Raw genomic sequence first — 14495 nt, forward strand, 5'->3', positions numbered from 1 at the left:
TAAAATAAATGGTGAAAGTTCACACTTTATCCTCTAGAGTAAAATTTAAAATTTAGAGTATCCAAATATGGCTATGTGGATCAAACTTTGCACAATTTTTTATAATAAATTTCTTCATTAGTAACTTTAGCTAAACTCTTTGGAAAATTATGTTTCACACTCCAGACAATAACTGAGAACACGTCTGAAAGCAATTTATTAGAGACTCGTCTTTATATAATAAAGGCACGTTTTACATGAAAAGTTATAGTGGATATAAAGGTTCTTCCCACTAATTGTAATAATGAAGCTCCTTTTCATATAAAGCCAAGACACTGCTCAATGGTCAATAGTCAACACTTATTAATTGCAATTTGCAATAATGAAACTCCCTTTTCATATCAATAGTCAATAATAATTGGAAGTTTGGAACACTATGCACAGCAATTCATCTCAAGTCTCTGAACACTGAAGTGATTTCTCATTATCGTCACAGTCACCGCACTTCGCTGTTGAGTCCTGACGCCGCCGCTTCTGCTTCCGGTGTCTTGCTTGATCTCTAATCTGAGTAAGATTTCTCTCTGTTTTTTCAGCTCAGAAGAAAGTTCTTTTTTCTTCTTTCGTCTTATTTTTACTTTATTCTTAATGATTTCTATATGTGGTTGCAACTTGCAAGAGGTTTTACTCTTTTACTGATTCTGTCCTTTCGTTTTGAATTTCAAAATGTGACGTTCTGTTTGTCCTGCAAAGAAACAAAGAAAGGATTTCAAAGGAAAAAAAGAGTACCTAGGGTATACTATGTAGTGTTTGAAAAAGTATAGTAACTAAAAAGCAGTGAACATTGGTCAATTTTGTTTTCTTTATTGTAAAGTTATTTTTATTAACTTTTATTTTTGGAGAATTTAAGATATAGAATTTAAGATTTGGGGTTTAGAGTTCAAAATTTAGGATTTAGAATTTAGAATAAAAAAATTGGTTAATGTTCATAATGTTTATGGTATATGTTGAGTTACCAAGAAAATTTAAGTTTAATGTTTGTTTGGATTAACTTATTTAAAAAATGTAAAAGTTGTTTTCCATTTGAATGTAATTTTTTTTAATTTAAATTTGAATGAATTAAAAGATTTTATTTTACTTTTGAATATCTTTTCTATTTTATAAAGTTAATGTTCATAGTATATGTTGAGTTACCAAGAAAATTTAAGTTTAATGTTTGTTTGGATTAACTTATTTAAAAAATGTAAAAGTTGTTTTCGTTGTTTTCCTTATTTTCCATTATATAGAGTTATGCTACGTGTACACCAAAATTAGCTACCAAAGTCAACCACCAGTATAAAATACATGCTAGAATACAAAATACAAATGAAAATAAATTAAACCACACATGTATTTATACACAAATACATTAGTGGCTGATTTTAGTGTACAAATAATATTTTTGATATATATATATATATATCAGAAAATCTAAAGAGATATTTTTAACAAAATAATTGCATCCACACAAATTCTAAGTAAATGTTTTATCAGACGGACTAACTAGATTAATAGATTTACAGTACAACTTTAAATACCAACTTGATTAGTTTTAAAACTTAGGGACCAGTTGATTATCAAGTGAAAACAAAACCATTTGTTGTACTTGTTTACATATTAAAAGTGATGGAAATATAAAAGTTTAAAACTTACATAAATATTAGTTATTACATTATAGTTTTATTCATATTTATTTTTTTCCAATTTTTATATGTACCAAAATATACAATAAAGATTTTGAAATAAATAAAAATTATAAAAAAACACACAAATTTTAAAGAACAAAATATTTGTTATGTTTACAAAATTTGATACAAATTATCTTCACAATAGGTGATTCTAATTCAATAGTTGGATTGATAAAATTAACTTTTAGACGGCTTAACTTTGCCGAAGATGATATATGTGTGGTGTTATTTGATCCTAACTCAAGAATATATTGTGAAATGTTTATTTGCTTTTTGATTGGGTTAAAAATAATGTATGATTCAGTACTTAATCAGCCTGAAGCACTATGGGAGACTCCTAACAGACAATATATATGCTTATATGCTTCAAAGTCAAGTAAGGTTACTGTTTTTCTGAGATCTGAATATCATATCATGGGATGAAAAGGAAGTGAGGAAACACAGGATTGCCTTTGCACCGACGGTCGAGGTTGAATATCATGATACTACAACTTCTGTGGTTTTTGGAGTCTGCTCAGTCAATTAAAATATCTCAGTGTTCTAGTATTACAATTCTCAAGGCACTGCATTTCTACCGGGCACCATGATATCTTCATAGAAAGGCTTAACAATGATTGCAGGTACTTTTAGTAGTTGTGCCTGCGTGGTTTGTTATGTCAGCTCCAAAAGGATAAGTTGCTTTATTGGCATTGCATAATTAATAAATTGTGTGATCAACTAACTTTAGTATGTTCTTTTTAACTACCTTTTGAACATTTCTGTTGGTTTGGTGCTTATTATTTTTCTATTCCTTGTCAAGTTATTCTGTTCATGCTTATATTCTACTTAATTTTCTTTGTTTTTGCCCCTTCAAACTTAGGGAAAGGTTATAATCAAAATTAAGAGGAAGTATGGAGTTTGTAGCTCTTGCTGTTGATAAAACTTTGGGTTTTGTGGCCCAACCAGTTTTTCGGCAGCTGGGTTACATTTTCTTTTACAACTCTAATGTCAAGAATCTAGTTCAAGGAGTTGAGGAACTTGAAGCTGAAAGGATAGCAGTGCAACATCAAGTTGATGAAGCTTTAAGGAAGGGGGATGAAATTGAACAGAGAGTTGAAAATTGGTTAAAACAAGCAAGTGATATCATCTCTAAAACAGAGGAGTTTCAACAAGATGGAGGACATAAAGGGACGCGCTCTTGGTTGTTTCCAAATAGCATGCGGTTAAGGTATCGACTGGGCAAACAGGCAAAGAAGATGAAAATCGATGTTGATGGACTACTACCAAAAGTGAAAATAAATTAAACCACACATGTATTTATACACAAATACATTAGTGGCTGATTTTAGTGTACAAATAATATTTTTGATATATATATATATATATCAGAAAATCTAAAGAGATATTTTTAACAAAATAATTGCATCCACACAAATTCTAAGTAAATGTTTTATCAGACGGACTAACTAGATTAATAGATTTACAGTACAACTTTAAATACCAACTTGATTAGTTTTAAAACTTAGGGACCAGTTGATTATCAAGTGAAAACAAAACCATTTGTTGTACTTGTTTACATATTAAAAGTGATGGAAATATAAAAGTTTAAAACTTACATAAATATTAGTTATTACATTATAGTTTTATTCATATTTATTTTTTTCCAATTTTTATATGTACCAAAATATACAATAAAGATTTTGAAATAAATAAAAATTATAAAAAAACACACAAATTTTAAAGAACAAAATATTTGTTATGTTTACAAAATTTGATACAAATTATCTTCACAATAGGTGATTCTAATTCAATAGTTGGATTGATAAAATTAACTTTTAGACGGCTTAACTTTGCCGAAGATGATATATGTGTGGTGTTATTTGATCCTAACTCAAGAATATATTGTGAAATGTTTATTTGCTTTTTGATTGGGTTAAAAATAATGTATGATTCAGTACTTAATCAGCCTGAAGCACTATGGGAGACTCCTAACAGACAATATATATGCTTATATGCTTCAAAGTCAAGTAAGGTTACTGTTTTTCTGAGATCTGAATATCATATCATGGGATGAAAAGGAAGTGAGGAAACACAGGATTGCCTTTGCACCGACGGTCGAGGTTGAATATCATGATACTACAACTTCTGTGGTTTTTGGAGTCTGCTCAGTCAATTAAAATATCTCAGTGTTCTAGTATTACAATTCTCAAGGCACTGCATTTCTACCGGGCACCATGATATCTTCATAGAAAGGCTTAACAATGATTGCAGGTACTTTTAGTAGTTGTGCCTGCGTGGTTTGTTATGTCAGCTCCAAAAGGATAAGTTGCTTTATTGGCATTGCATAATTAATAAATTGTGTGATCAACTAACTTTAGTATGTTCTTTTTAACTACCTTTTGAACATTTCTGTTGGTTTGGTGCTTATTATTTTTCTATTCCTTGTCAAGTTATTCTGTTCATGCTTATATTCTACTTAATTTTCTTTGTTTTTGCCCCTTCAAACTTAGGGAAAGGTTATAATCAAAATTAAGAGGAAGTATGGAGTTTGTAGCTCTTGCTGTTGATAAAACTTTGGGTTTTGTGGCCCAACCAGTTTTTCGGCAGCTGGGTTACATTTTCTTTTACAACTCTAATGTCAAGAATCTAGTTCAAGGAGTTGAGGAACTTGAAGCTGAAAGGATAGCAGTGCAACATCAAGTTGATGAAGCTTTAAGGAAGGGGGATGAAATTGAACAGAGAGTTGAAAATTGGTTAAAACAAGCAAGTGATATCATCTCTAAAACAGAGGAGTTTCAACAAGATGGAGGACATAAAGGGACGCGCTCTTGGTTGTTTCCAAATAGCATGCGGTTAAGGTATCGACTGGGCAAACAGGCAAAGAAGATGAAAATCGATGTTGATGGACTACTACCAAAAGCTGATTTCAATGGAGCTTCTTATAGGCTGGGACCAAGGTCCATGGATGCTGCTTTATCCAATATTGGTTATGAAAGTTTCAAATCAAGGGATGAAACCATGAAAAGTGTAAAGGCAGCACTTGAAGATCCAACTGTCAGAATGATTGGAATCTATGGACCGGGAGGTGTTGGTAAGACTACTTTAGTCAAAGAAGTTGCTAAGCAGGCTATGGATGAAAATTTGTTCTATCCGGTGATTCTCACAAGTGTAACAAGGAATCCAGACCCCAAGAAAATTCAGGGAGAAATTGCTGATATGTTGGGGTTGAGACTGGAAGAAGAGAGCGAGATTGGGAGAGCAGACCGTATACGGCAGAGGTTGAAGAGAGAGAAGAAGAACACCCTTGTAATACTAGATGATCTTTGGGAAGGAGTCGACTTGAATAAGTTAGGAATTCCATTTGATGATGATGGTTTCAGCCAGATGACTATCAAAGACATACCAGACTTTGACAATAGCATGATGAAGAACGAAAAGGCTACTGGTGAATACAAAGGGTGCAAAATTTTGCTAACTTCCAGAAGCAAAGAAGTATTGTCTACTCAAATGCATGTGAAGAAAACTACAATTTTCTCTGTGGGTATTTTGGACAAAATGGAAGCCGAGAAGTTGTTTAAGAAGGTAGCTGGAGTACAAGGAAAAAATCCCAAGTCTGAACGTTTAACTACTGAAATTGTAAGGAAGTGCGGAGGGTTACCCATGGCAATTGTTGCTGTTGCAAGAGCGCTGACAAGCATGGGCTACTTGGACTGGAACAATAAAATGGACCAACTGAAAAGGCAAGAATTTATGAGACTGCAGAATCCTATGGAATTTTCCGTGAAGTTAAGTTATGATCATTTGGGAAGTGAGAACCTTAAGTCTGTTTTCTTGCTTTGTGCTCAAATGGGTGATCGTGCATTAATTATGGACTTGATGAAGTACTGCATTAGCTTGGGTATATTTCAGGGGGTCCATACAATTAGAGAAGCTCGAAATAGAACAGATACATTACTCCAGAAGCTAAAAGACTCAAGTTTGTTGTTGGATACTGATTCCAATGATCATTTCAATATGCATGATATGATCCGCGATGTTGCCCTGTCAATAGCATCCAAGGAGCAAAATGTATTTTTTCTGAGAAATGGAAAAATAGATGAATGGCCTGACATGGATGAACTTCAAAGGTATACGGCTATTTCCATACACAATAGTGAAATCATTGATGAGCTTCCAGAAGATATAAATTGTCCTCTGCTTAAAGTCTTTCATATTGATAGTGATGATCCGTCATTGAGAATACCGGACAAGATTTTTGAGGGAATGAAAAATCTCAGAATATTGATTTTGACTGGCGTTCATCTACCACACTTACCAAATTCAATTAAATGCCTGAAGAATCTTAAAATGCTTTGTTTGGAGAGGTGCCAACTAGGTGAGAACTTATCCATCATTGGAGAGTTGAAGAAACTACGAATTCTAAGCTTTTCGGGGTCAGAAATTCAGAACTTACCAAATGAGTTGGGCAATTTGGGTAAGTTACAATTCTTTGACATCAGTAATTGCACCAAACTCAAGGGCATTCCTCCTAATATCATATCAAGGCAGAGTAATTTGGAAGAGTTATATATGAGAAATAGCTTGTCTCAGTGGGAAACTGAAGGACAAACAAGCCAAACTCAAAGTGCTATCCTTGGTGAATTAAGGCATATGCATCAATTAACAACTCTTGACATATGCATCTCTAATGCTGAACTTTTGCCAACGAATCTATTTTTTGACAAGTTGATAAATTACAAGATTGTGATTGGAGACTCCAATATGCTTTCTCTTGGAGATTTCAAGATGCCCCATAAGTATGAAGTGTCAAGAACTTTGGCATTACAGTTGAAAGAACCTACTGATATTCACTCTCAAAAAGGGATTAAAATGTTGTTCAAAAGAGTTGAAAATCTGCTGTTGTCAGATATTTATGGTGTTCAGAATATTTTTGATGAGTTGAATTTGGATGGATTTCCAGAGTTGAAACATTTGTCCATTGTAAGAAACTCTGAGATTGAGCACATCATCATCGAGTCAATAGACTTCTCACATCCACATAATGCATTTCCCAAGTTGGAGTCTTTGTGTCTCTACGAATTGAACAAGATGGAGAAATTATGCTCTGCTAAGCTTACAACTAACTGCTTTAGCAATTTGAAATCCATCAAAATTAGTTGTTGTGGACAACTGAAAAGTCTCTTTGCCTTCTGTATGGTTCAGTCTCTTACTAAACTTGAAGCAATTGACGTTGCTGAATGCTGTTCTTTGGAGGAGATAGTTGGTGGGGGAAGAGATGAAAATAATGACAACTCTGCGAAAGTTAATAGGCTGAAGTTACCTGCGCTGCGCTCTTTGACACTACGCTCATTGCCAAGGTTTACTGGTTTCTTGACCAATGATAACATCTATTCTGAACCACAGTTGGTAGAGGAGCAAGTGTCAGATGGTGGTCTCAATGAAATTACTGTGGTAGAGGAATCGGCTTCCCATTATCTCTTAAATGATCAGGTATGCTCACATCTTTTGGTTATACTTTTCATTTCAATTTCTTTTGCCTTTGACATAATCTTGATCGTGTCTATGTAGGGGAAAATAATATGCTTATCACAAGTTATTTGACTTAAGGATTTAGGTTTTGAAAAGTTTGTCCCAAGATCCTGTTTCATGTATTGCTTTTTAGACTGTAGTTAACTTAATGATTCCTAAAAATAATATCATATGGTTGAGAGAGAAATTGATTATTTGTAACTGTATACAGGTGGCAATTCCCAACTTAGAAAGTTTGGAATTATTGTCAATCAACATCCACAAGATATGGAGTGAGCAGTCTCCGTCCCTGCCTTTGACTCATTTCTGCTTTCAGAAATTGATAAAACTGAATGTGAAAGATTGTAATAGAATGGCATATTTATTTACATACTCCATGGCTACAAGCCTGCCAAACCTCAAAGCCCTTTCTGCAAGTGGATGCAAGAGGATGCAGGAAATATTTATCTATGACAATTCTAACAAGGATGAAACAAAGGTGTGAACCTAATGCTTTATGGCTGAAATTTATCCTTGATCTATGAAACAGAAGATAGTGATGTTTAGTTACTAACTCTCTGTTTTCTGTGCACTTTTGCTTCTATAACTAAATACCTTCCCCTTCTGGGGGTTTCAATTTTAGTACCTGATTGTTATTGTTTGACCACAGCAGATTAGCATCTTTCCTAAATTGGAGGAAATCCAATTTAGCGGCATGGAGAGATTGACAAAGATATGGCCCTCCAGAGTCACTTCAAAATCCTTCGGTAGTCTAACTACTGTGGTTATTGAAAAGTGTAAAAATCTTGTCACAGTTTTTCCTGGTCACACTGTGGGAAGATTTCAGAAGCTAATCAGCTTGAAGGTTTTTGATTGCGAGTCTGTGAAAGAGATATTTGACATTAAAAATAGCACTCCACAAGGACTTTCTGGGTATGAAACTTATCTCCAGTTCTTTTATATCAAAGAGCTTCCCAGTCTGAAGATTTTATGGAACAAAGATCCTGAAGGAATTCTTTCCATTAAAAATCTACAAATACTGGAGGTGTATGGATGCCGCAACTTAAAATATCTCTTTCCATTTTCTGTGGCCAAAGATCTTGATAAACTTCAATGCCTCACTGTATTAAATTGCAATGAAATGGAAGAAATTATTCCCATGGAAAAAAAATCTATTGCAAGTAGTACCCTTAAGCTTCCTCAATTATCCTTTTTGCAATTGCAACAACTACCAAAACTAAAGAATTTCTTTGGGGGCGGAGCTATTGGGTTACCAGAATTGAAACAGCTTGCAGTGTGCTATTGTGAAAATCTAGAAGCACAACCAATATTTGGAGATGAAAAGGTAATCTAGAAGCACACCCACTATTGAGTTATATTTAAATTTCGTTTTAAAAGAAAGTTACTGTTCAGGTAAATTGGAATGTATGTTATATTCTTCTTATATCCATGGCAATTGTTTGATTAACTTCACAAAAATTAATACAGTGAAAAATGTGACTTATTGTTCAATCCATTTTCTTTTTTTCTTTTTCAGGTAATCTCCAAGCTAGAGATGTTAACAATGACAATGACCCAGAAGGGATCAGAGTGGCTAAACCAGTGGATAAGCAAATGTCGAATGAACAGTTTAAAGGATCTTCGCTTGGCACTATTGCAGAATATTAAGATTCTGTACGAATTTCTCCACAAAATTCCTAACCTTGAAGACTTGACATTGTACAGTTGTCAGTTCAAGGAAGTGTTGCCTCATGGAAGCCTTGCAGCACCTAAAAAAATAGGGACTGTAGTACAGGTTAAGGGTTTGGTATTATGGGATTTGCCTGATCTTCAGAATATTGGCTTTGAAAGAGATCCAGTTTTTCAGATGATAGAGCGATTAAGGGTACATCGCTGTCCCCGTTTGATTGATATAGTGCCTGCATCAGTATCTTTCACATACTTAACACTTCTGGAAGTGAGTGAGTGTAACAGCTTAATAAACTTAATGGCATTCTCTACAGCAAAAAGCTTGTTTCAACTCACAACAATGAAGATTATTAAATGCAACAAGATGGAGGAAATTGTAAGAAAAGACGGAACTGAAGAAGAAACAGAAGATGTTGTGTTCAGCAAATTGATGACTCTGGAAATTGCATCTCTTGAAAAACTCAAAAGTTTTTGCTGCTCTAGAAATTGTTCCTTTAAGTTTCCGTCACTGGAAAAATTAATACTAAGAGAGTGTCCATCAATGAAAGTCTTCTCTGCGGGAGCTACAAGCACACCAAAACTACTGAAAGTACAGGTTGCAGAAGAGAAAGAAAAATGGCGCTGGGTTGGTGATTTAAATGGAACCATAGGAAATATTTTTACAGAGGCGGTAATTAATCTTTTTCATCACATTCTGAATTTTAAGACTTGATACCTAAATTTTAGAAATGTTACAAGGGCTTTAATGCTGTTGATGAACATGACATACATTGGTTGCTTATCATACATTTTCTATCAAATTGCAATGATTCTTTAGTTATAGAGTTAATTACATCAATCACTCCCTATGTCATATATAAGCATTCATGTATTTTTACCTAATAACTTAAGCTTTTATGAGAGGTGATTTCATGCGATGATATCAAAATTTCTATGACCAAAATGGTCGAGAGTTCAATCCTTGTTATCTCATTCTAAAAAAGCCTCTTGTGTCAGGGGTGTGTTAGATATAGAACAATTTATGTGTCTTTACCTAACAATTTAAGCTTTTAGGAGAGATTGTTTAATGACACCCTAAAGGTTCACCACATTTCCCTAACAGCCTAGCATCACTTAATTCCCTTCTCTTAAATGTGTTTTTGAAAGTTTCAAATTTATGCATGACATGGTGTCCTTTACCCACTTAAGAACCCTAACATCCCAGCACCCAGGAAAATTAGCAAATCAAACCAATGTAACCTGAATGCAAACCACGCATCCTTGGCATGTTGCCATTAGAAATTTAAAATCTACAATGCACCTTGTCCACCAAGAAATAAGAGGAAGGTCAAATGCAACATTGTGTATGGGATATGACATATGAGAACTTTCAAATTGGATCATAGGAAAGCTATCTAGGTCTCCAAAGTATTATCCTTTTGACTTTGTCTTTCATATAGGATCAATTGACAATGAAGAATAACTTTATTTACATGCCTTCATAAAACATGGTGTAGGAGATGAATCAAACTATTCAAGTGTTTCCAGGGTGGCACTAACATGAAACCCTTTTATGTGCAAATAAGAAATCCATTTGATATATTCTCGTTTGCTCCACACCAATGTTTGAGTATGCATGGTAGTTTTATGATATTTAGGCAGATTTATTGGATGTGGGAAGCCGAGCAACAAATAGTTAAGGTCGAAATATTTATTTTATGCATTTTTTTAATTTTTCTGATGTTTAAAATTTAATGTTCAAGGAGGTTATTGTAATATAATTAAAAAAAATTAAGGGAGTTAAGTGTTGATTTGAAATCTAGAGAGTCTAGCGGAGGTGTTGATGTAATTTTCCCTTAACTAATATAAGAATAGTATTATCTGATCTTCCATATTTTGTAGCTTTTAAATAATCATGTACATTCTTATAAAAAACCTTTACGTATGCATTATTTAAAATAAGCAAGTAGTATTAAGTAATAGCTTTGGTTTCTGCCAAGCAAGCATTCATACCATTTAATTTCATACAATAATTGTTTTGCATGTATTTTCACGCAGTTTGCATGTGGAGTAGAGAATTTGAAACTCGGTGATCAGCCTATGCTGGAAGAGATATGGAAGGGTCAAGTAACAGTTCCAAACAAGTGGTTCAATAATTTGAAGTCTTTGGTCATCAATAAATGCAAATTTTTGTCAATCGTAATACCTTCTAATTTACTTCCCTTCCTAAGTAAACTGGAGAAGTTGGAAGTGCAAGACTGTAATTCTGTCAAAGTAATATATGACATGAAAGATGTAACTGAAGAAACAAGAAGCATGAAAAATATGGGACAAGGCTTGCCCTGTCCATTCCCTTTGAAGAAGTTAATTCTAAAGGAGCTTCCAAATTTGGAGCACGTGTGGAACAGGGATCCTCAAGGAATTGTTTGCCTTAAAAATTTGCAGGATGTGCATGTGGAAAGATGTAAAAGTCTTAGAAGTATATTTCCAGAATCTGTTGCCAAAAACCTGGCACAACTTGAAAACATTGTTGTAAGATACTGTGAGGAGATGGCGGAAATGATTGCCAGAGATGGTGAATCGTCCTCGGAAGCAACTAAAGAGTTTGTGTTTCCTTCTTTGTCCTCATTGATTCTATGGCAATTGCCAAAGCTCAAGTGGTTTCCTAGGGAGCTTAAGATAAAGTTTCCTCAGTTGAAAAGTTTAGATGTTCATCACTGTTTATTGACATCTGCATTGGAAATCTATCAAACAGCATGCCTGGAGGATCATGCCTCTACATCAGTTGCAAAGGTTCCATCATTTAACAACTTTGTTTTAAATAGCATCTGAACTATTCCCCCTAAATGCAAAAATGGAAAAAGAAAAAAAGGAGAGACTAACATCTCATTGTAGTATATGTGCCATTGATTACTATACCTAAGTTTCATTTTAATTAATTATTCTTTGTATTTTGTTTAGATAAAGTCATTAATTTTATTAGTTATTCAAATAGGACATGGTAAATGTACTGATTATATTTTGCAGTAGCTCTTTCAGATTGCCTGGTATTGATTGACCTGCATAGATAATGAGTATACTGTATGGTGAACTGTGGGTTAAAGTGTTTGTCTTATTATCTAAATATGTATTGCGATTGTCATTGTCATATCATTACCATTATCATAGTAAGACTTGTTAGATATATAATTATTCATGTACCTCTACCTATTAGCTTAAGTTTTTGGGATAAGAATTTCAACCTAAGTACACCAAAATTATTCATGTACCTTTACCTACTAGCTTAAGTTTTTGGATTATAATTTCAGCATAAGTTACACCGCTGTAACTTGCACAGCTCCACAGAAATTTGCCTCTTTTCTACTAGTCCATTAGATATATAACTATTCATGTATCTCTACCCAATAGCTTAAGTTTTTGGGATAAGTAGTTTTATGGTAAGACTTAATAAACATTCTTCTATTTCTAAATAAGAGGAATATATAAATGCGTTTATTATCTTGAAAATTGAAAATGCACTTAATGTTCTTTTTTATTTAGATATTAGGTAGACATTTTAGGAGGACATATGATTGCTTTTCTAAATATGCAGTGATATATGATTGAATGGTGGTTTGGTGAAGGATCAAAAGTTCATCTCGGAATTATTACTTTAATTTTGGTTCAAATGTCATGGTGTGCTGTTGTGTTTTATTTTGTCATTGTAAGATGCTAGAATACAATCTTCCTTATAAAATGAATCTTAACTCACTGTGCTTATGAAAGAATATATTTTAAGAAGTACCATGATTCATTTACTAAAAATCTGAATTCTTTAATCATGCTCAGGTGTTCAATTTCTGTCTTATATGTCTTTTTCCTCTCCTAGGTTTTTCCCAACTTCGAGAGACTTTCACTCAATAAAGAGGAAACCATGATGATCTGCCATGGACGACAGCTTGAGGTGAACCTCCTACAGAAATTGAAATGCCTTATTTTGCAGTGTTTTCATAGCCGGTGTAGCATGTTTCCTTATGGATTCCTTCAAAAATTTCCCCACATAGAAGAAGTTGAAGTGCGTTGTTGTTACTTCAAGAAGATATTCTCCATGGATAGACCAGATATGAATTATGGAGGAGTCCCCTCAAAGCTGAAGCAGTTAAAGCTGAACACTATGCCCGAGCTCAATTCCATTGGGTTCGAACACTCTTCAGCACACTCCATTCTCAAAAATCTTGAGAAATTGGAAGTATCTGGTTGTCCTCGTTTAGTAAACTTGACTCCATCCACTGTTTTTTTCTCCAAACTGGCAGAATTGAGTGTCTCTCAATGTCATGAACTGGACTACTTATTGACATATTCTACAGCCAAAAGTATGCATATGCTTGAGAAGATTTCTATAAGCCATTGTCAGTCCCTAAAAGTGGTTGTAGCTAGAGAGATTGATGAATTAGATGAGAATGAGCATCATGAGATAATTTTCAAGAAGCTCAAAGCATTGTACCTTGACTCATTGACAAACCTTGCATGTTTCTATGATGGCATTTCCTCTTTGAACTTCCCATTGTTGGAACAAGTGTCTGTATCTGAATGCCCTATGATGGAAAGTTTCTGTCAAGGTAATGCAGTATCACCAAACCTGTCAGGTGTCAAATTTCATGGGCATATGAGTAAGCTTAAGTTGTTTGGAGTTGAATATGAGGACCATGCAGATAGCCACTGGGGAACTGATCTCAAAACTATTATTTCAAAGGCATTTAAGGAAACGGTATGTATTTTATTATTTTTTGTTGCCTTGGGAATAAGGAAGTGGCCATAGCATGTTTTATCTTACAATTCTATATTCCGGATGATTGAAAAGTAGGATTCTGTTAGGACTTGTGTATTATGGGGTGTCTAAAGTCGCACATTAGGTAACATTACATTGTATTTAAGGAGAGTAATTCTTTTCCCTTAATAGCTAACTTTTAAGGTGTAGTTCTTACTTTCCTTAAGTACTTAACAATGATATCAAAGTTTGGTTGTCAGCGCCTTGGAAGGCCTACCTAATTACCTATAGTTTGGATTAAGGTGTATAGTGTATACTGATAGCCAAAGTGACTACTGTTAGGTTAGTGTTGATATAGTGAAACCAGGGGCAGTGTATAAAACTTTATTATAGCATGTGGACTTAATATAATAGTTGGTATACAACTTTATCATACTGTCACCCTAATAATTACCTTCAAAAAAAGGCGATATAAAATGTTAGTGTAAAATGCGTTAGGCTAAAGTATTCACTATTTCCAATTTATCTCCTTGTTAAGCTTTATGGTTACTCAATGGAAATAATAAAGTAACTAGACAGAAGAGAGAAAGATAATATAGTTGGGTATGAATTGTGTATTGTTACAAGAAGACCAACATATATAGAAAGTAATACACGTAGAGCACCTTCTCAATTATTCTTCATAAATGCACCACTTAAACTATTGAACATTATCTAACAACAATATATATCAAGATATTTCAGCTATATTTTGTCTTTGCCCCGATGATTTTTAAAACAGCTCTAATTGTTAAAGTTCTTCGCTTAAGACAATTATATGCAATAAAGCTTCTTCTTTGACTCAAATTAATTATATTATGTAATAAATTAAAAAAGTAATATTTAGCTGA

General features: G+C 33.7%; 1 protein-coding gene across 2 annotated transcripts in view; it reads left to right on the plus strand.

Annotated features, from left to right (window-relative positions):
- Nucleotides 289-14495, plus strand: part of LOC107639795 — a 35161-nt gene continuing 20954 nt past the window's right edge. Inside the window, exons 1-9 of one of the 2 annotated variants that reach the window (XM_021121670.1) lie at nt 289-547; nt 2008-2323; nt 2563-2910; nt 4541-7172; nt 7423-7689; nt 7861-8535; nt 8728-9549; nt 10917-11651; nt 12727-13605. In XM_021121670.1, coding sequence (XP_020977329.1) covers nt 2594-2910; nt 4541-7172; nt 7423-7689; nt 7861-8535; nt 8728-9549; nt 10917-11651; nt 12727-13605 — 6327 coding nt within the window. In that variant the 5' untranslated portion in view covers nt 289-547; nt 2008-2323; nt 2563-2593. Of the gene's footprint in view, nt 548-2007; nt 2324-2562; nt 2911-3611; nt 3954-4192; nt 7173-7422; nt 7690-7860; nt 8536-8727; nt 9550-10916; nt 11652-12726; nt 13606-14495 lie in introns of those variants that run through there. The other variant, XM_016343393.2, reaches the window with a different exon arrangement.

This window comes from Arachis ipaensis, chromosome B04 (genome assembly GCF_000816755.2).
Source record: "Arachis ipaensis cultivar K30076 chromosome B04, Araip1.1, whole genome shotgun sequence".
Taxonomy (NCBI): Eukaryota; Viridiplantae; Streptophyta; class Magnoliopsida; order Fabales; family Fabaceae; genus Arachis; species Arachis ipaensis.